At 53.9% G+C, this 5,000-nt stretch overlaps 1 protein-coding gene across 1 annotated transcript in view; it reads right to left on the bottom strand.

Moving 5' to 3' along the window:
- The window catches only part of LOC143298091 (uncharacterized), a 13,413-nt gene that overhangs the window by 3,092 nt on the left and 5,321 nt on the right, over positions 1-5,000 (bottom strand). Inside the window, exons 4-5 of the mRNA XM_076610776.1 lie at positions 2,427-2,705; positions 1-942 (exon numbers count right to left, since the gene is read on the bottom strand). The exon at positions 1-942 is cut by the window's left edge and continues 3,092 nt beyond it. Coding sequence (XP_076466891.1) covers positions 884-942; positions 2,427-2,705 — 338 coding nt within the window. The 3' untranslated portion in view covers positions 1-883. The remainder of the gene's footprint in view (positions 943-2,426; positions 2,706-5,000) is intronic.

Below are 5,000 nucleotides of genomic sequence, written 5' to 3'. Positions count from 1 at the left end.
ATACGGGAAATAACAATGAATAAACGAGTATAGGTAAAACTGTACGCTGCATCGCTTGCGTTACCACCACCACTTCCCACCCCCACCCATTCCACACACACACACACACACACACACACACACACACATTCACTCACCCTTACATACCTCAACACCGTCCAATATCAAAGTGGAAAATCGTAAGACTGAAGGCTTGCACTTCAACGCCCACCAGTGACACACTTTCACAAACATACACACATTCACAATCCATCCATCCACCCATCTCAGATTCACACAGGACAGAAAACGACCGAGTCATGCAGTGATTACATCATGATACAAAACACCGTGAGTGCTCAAACGGCTGGAAATCACTGTTCCTTGCTGACCGCGCATAGTTCTGTTGTTGTGGCTTGTGAGTGTTGTGAGTGTTGGAGACTGAGAGTGGAGACAAGGATTGTGTCAGGAGAGAGTGGAGACACTTCCTTATGGTACAGGTAATGTATCAGGACAGAGTGGGCACACTCCCTTATGGTACAGGTAATGTGTCAGGACAGAGTGGGGACACTCCCTTATGGTACAGGTAATGTGTCAGGACAGAGTGGGGACACTCCCTTATGGTACAGGTAATGTGTCAGGACAGAGTGGGGACACTCCCTTATGGTACAGGTAATGTGTCGGGGGACACTTCTCTACGGTGGGGCATCAGTTCTCTTTGGTATTGAAGTGTGTGTGTCAGTGTTCGTAAAATGAGCCTTTTAACGTTTGTGTTATCTCCGCTCTCTCTGTCTCTTTCTCATGTATGCGAGAGAGCACGAGCATGTAGTGACGCATGTGCACGCAACCACATTGTGCACACGTTTCGCAGTGTCAGAAAGCAGGAAGAGATGGCGGTCCCAGTTCAGTTCTTTTTGGTCGGTGAAGCGGGTTTGATTCCAGACATATCCATGTAAAAGGCGTCTGAAAACAAATAAACAAACAAACATGACCAGTAACATCACACAGACTTGGTGTTTAATCACTACACAAATGATCAATCGCGGCAAAATGTGGCAAGTTGATGTTCCCATGATCAAGTGATCATCATCATTTATAACCGATTTGAATACTTAGGAGGATTTCTATCATCTGTAGTTCCGCTGTCCACGCTCCTGACCCCCCCCCCCCCCCCCCTCACCAACCCTTCCCCGTTCCCGAATGCCTGGGGGTGTGTGTCTGAGTACACCCTCGTTCTGCCTTGCTGGATCATCACCCTCCACCCCCACAACACACTGAAAACAGGACCCCCCCCCCCCGCCCCCCCACAACACACTGAAAACAGGACACCCCCCCCCGCTCCCCCACAACACACTGAAACAGGACTCCCCCCCCCCCCCACAACACACTGAAAACAGGACTCCCCCCCCCCCCCCCACAACACACTTAAAAACAGGAACCCCCCCCCCCCGCCCCCCCACGACACACTGAAAACAGGACCCCCCCCCCCCGCCCCCCCCACAACACACTGAAAACAGGACCCCCCCCGCGCCCCCCCCACAACACACTGAAAACAGGACCCCCCCCCCGCCCCCCCACAACACACTGAAAACAGGACCCCCACCCCCGCTCCCCCACAACACACTGAAAACAGGACCCCCCCCCGCCCCCCCACAACACACTGAAAACAGGACCCCCCCCGCGCCCCCCCTCCACAACACACTGAAAACAGGACCCCCCCCCGACCCCCCACAACACACTGAAAACAGGAAACCCCCCCCCCCCGCCCTCCCACAACACACTGAAAACAGGAAACCCCCCCCCCGCCCCCCCCCCCCCCACAACACACTGAAAACAGGACCCCCCCCCCCCCGCGCCCCCCCCCACAACACACTGAAAACAGGACCCCCCCCCCCCCCGCCCCCACAACACACTGAAAACAGGACCCCCCCCCCCTCCACCCCCACAACACACTGAAAACTGAACCACACACACACACACACACACACACAACACACTGAAAACTGAACCACACACACACACACACACACACACACACACACACACACACACACAACACACTGAAAACTGAACCACACACACACACACACACACACACACACACACACACACACACACAACACACTGAAAACTGAACCCCCCTCCACCCCCCCAACACACTGAAAACAGGACCACCACCCCCACCTCCCCATAACACACTGAAAACAGGACACCCCCCCCCCCCCCGCCACCCCCACAACACACTGAAAACTGAAATCAGTCACACTACCACCAGGAGGAACAAACACTGGCATCGACAGAGCGACGATGAACTGTGAAGTCAGCGACCGGTCACCAGACAGGTCAGACACATTGCCGACTGACACTGACACTGACACTGACACCCAACACGCACACTTCAGCCATGACTGTCAGGTGGCGCCCTCTGACGGGGCTTACTCACTTACCTTCCTCCTGCTTGGCCGTGGCCGTGGCCGTGGCCGTGGCGGTGTGGGTGGGGGGGAGGAGGGGTCGGGGTGGGGGCAGGGGGGCGGAGGGGGAAGGAGCAGCGGGCTGCACAAGCTGCGGGTCAGGGTGACCCGGCTGTTTGCGGGGCGTGGAGGGGGTGTAATTTTCGTACACGTTCTCTCTCGTCTCCCCCTCCCCCTTCCGGCCGTTGACGGGCAGGGTGTTGGTGACGGGCTGGGTTGTGGGGGAAGCGGGGGTGGTGGGGGCAGGCTGTTCCCCTGTCACCACAACACGGCACGTGACGCACAGAGCAGTGGTCTGGCAGGTAAGTAGGTCATCAGTACGTAGGTCATCAGTATGTAGGTCAATACGTCAGCAGTATGTAGGTCAGTAGGTCAGCATGTGAGTAGGTCAGCAGGTCAGCAGTTTACACGTCAGTAGGTCAGTGGGCCTGATAGTCGGCAAGGCAGCCAGCTGGTCAATCAGCCAGTCAGATAAAAGAAAGGGGGGGGGGGAAGAAAAAAGAAAATCAAATTTCAGACCAGTCACCACCTGCACAAAGTGTGTCATACAAACAAAACAGAGCCAGAGGTATGAAGGCACAGGTCCTCCCCACGTCGCTGAAGTACGACAACTCGGGGAGCAGGAACTGTGGCCAGAAGACACCCGCTGTGGCCGGTTTGGGTCTGGCCAGTGCGTGTGATGGCCGAGGTCATCAGCACCACCCCGTGGCTCTCAAACAGCTCAGTTGATGGTCGTGGAGGGCGGGGGAAGGACGGGGGGTTGGGGGGGGGCAGTGGAGGGGATAGCACCGGAAACCTTGTTCACCAAGCGACGTGCCCTTATCACCGCGTGCATGGCTGCTGCTGCACCGGGCCTGGGTCACCATGACCTGCAGTCTGCCCCACCAGAGCCCCACCAGAGTCCACCAGAACCCCACCAGAGCACCCACAGAACCCCACCAGAGACCCATCAGAACCCCACCAGAGCCCCACAGAACCCCACCAGAGACCCATCAGAACCCCACAGAACCCCACCAGAGCCTCATCAGAACCCCACCAGAGACCCACCAGAACCCCACCAGAGTCCCACAGAACCCCACCAGAGCCCTACTAGAACACTACCAGTACCCCACCAGAACCCTACTAGAACCCCACCAGGTCCCTACTAGAACACTACCAGAACCCCACCAGAACCCTACTAGAACCCCACCAGATCCCTACTACAACACTACCAGAACCCCACCAGAGTCCCACCAGAACCCCATCATAGTCCCACCAGAACCCCAGAGAACACCACCAGAACACTACCAGAACCCTACTGGAAGCCCACCAGAACCCCACAAAACCCCACCAGAACACTACCAGAGCACCCCACCAGAGCCCCACCAGAACACTACCAGAACCCAACTAGAACCCCACCAGAACCCAAAGAACGGTTGTGGGAGGTGGATCGTGGTTACAGATGCTGCCTGTGTCTGTGCTGGTCTGGCGTTGTGGGACGTGCTGGTCGTGAACGACGTGTGGACTGTTCAGCGACGCTTTCAAGGCAGAAGGTACGAACAGCTTGACCTGAAGGGCGAAAGCTGATGGGTTGTTCATCTCATCGTTGGTAGAAATGAACAGAAAGCTGGTTCTGCCAATAGAATAAACAGCATTAGAACTACCCATAGATTAAAGAGCACTGGTACTTCCCATGGAAACAAACAACAACAGTACTGCCCCATAGAAACAAATAGCAATAGTGCTGCCCATAGAAATAGAACACAAGTACTGCCCATAGAAATAGAACATTAGTAATGCCCACAGCAACAGAAAACTAGTACTGCCCATAGAAATAGAACACAAGTACTGCCCATAGAAATAGAACATTAGTAATGCCCACAGCAACAGAAAACTAGTACTGTCCATAGAAATAGAACATTAGTAATGCCCACAGCAACAGAAAACTAGTACTGCCCATAGAAATAGAACATTAGTAATGCCCACAGCAACAGAAAACTAGTACTGCCCATAGAAATAGAACATTAGTAATGCCCACAGCAACAGAAAACTAGTACTGCCCATAGAAATAGAACATTAGTAATGCCCACAGCAACAGAAAACTAGTACTGCCCATAGAAACAAAGAAACACTGGAGCTGTGCACAGACTAAAGAACACCATTACTGCCCATGAAAACAAAGAACACCATTACTGCCCATGAAAACAAAGAACACTTGTCGGATGACACTCGACTGTGTGGTCCCAGTCTTCCAATTTAAGCTCACAGCACACTCAACTCTGGGTAGGAGCCGGCCACGGGCCGAAAAACCCACCTCCACTGGAATTCGAACCCGCGTCCTCCCAGCCGTCAGTCCGCGACGCAAACCACTTCGCCACGGCGGCTGGTGTCATTGCATTTTTCATTGTAAACGCACAGGGCTTTTGTCTTTTGACTGGGCGTACCAAATGTCCTTTTATTATTATCGTTTTTATAAATGTGTCCTACAAAAAGTCAAAAGCATTCACCAACAGTTGAAGACGCTTTATGGACATTCGATGGCCAGAAACAGCCAGCACCAACCTGTGGGAA

Source organism: Babylonia areolata, chromosome 23 (assembly GCF_041734735.1).
Source record: "Babylonia areolata isolate BAREFJ2019XMU chromosome 23, ASM4173473v1, whole genome shotgun sequence".
Classification (NCBI taxonomy): Eukaryota; Metazoa; Mollusca; class Gastropoda; order Neogastropoda; family Buccinidae; genus Babylonia; species Babylonia areolata.
Note: the sequence above shows the minus strand (reverse complement) of the source record. Positions and strands in the feature narration are given on the sequence as shown.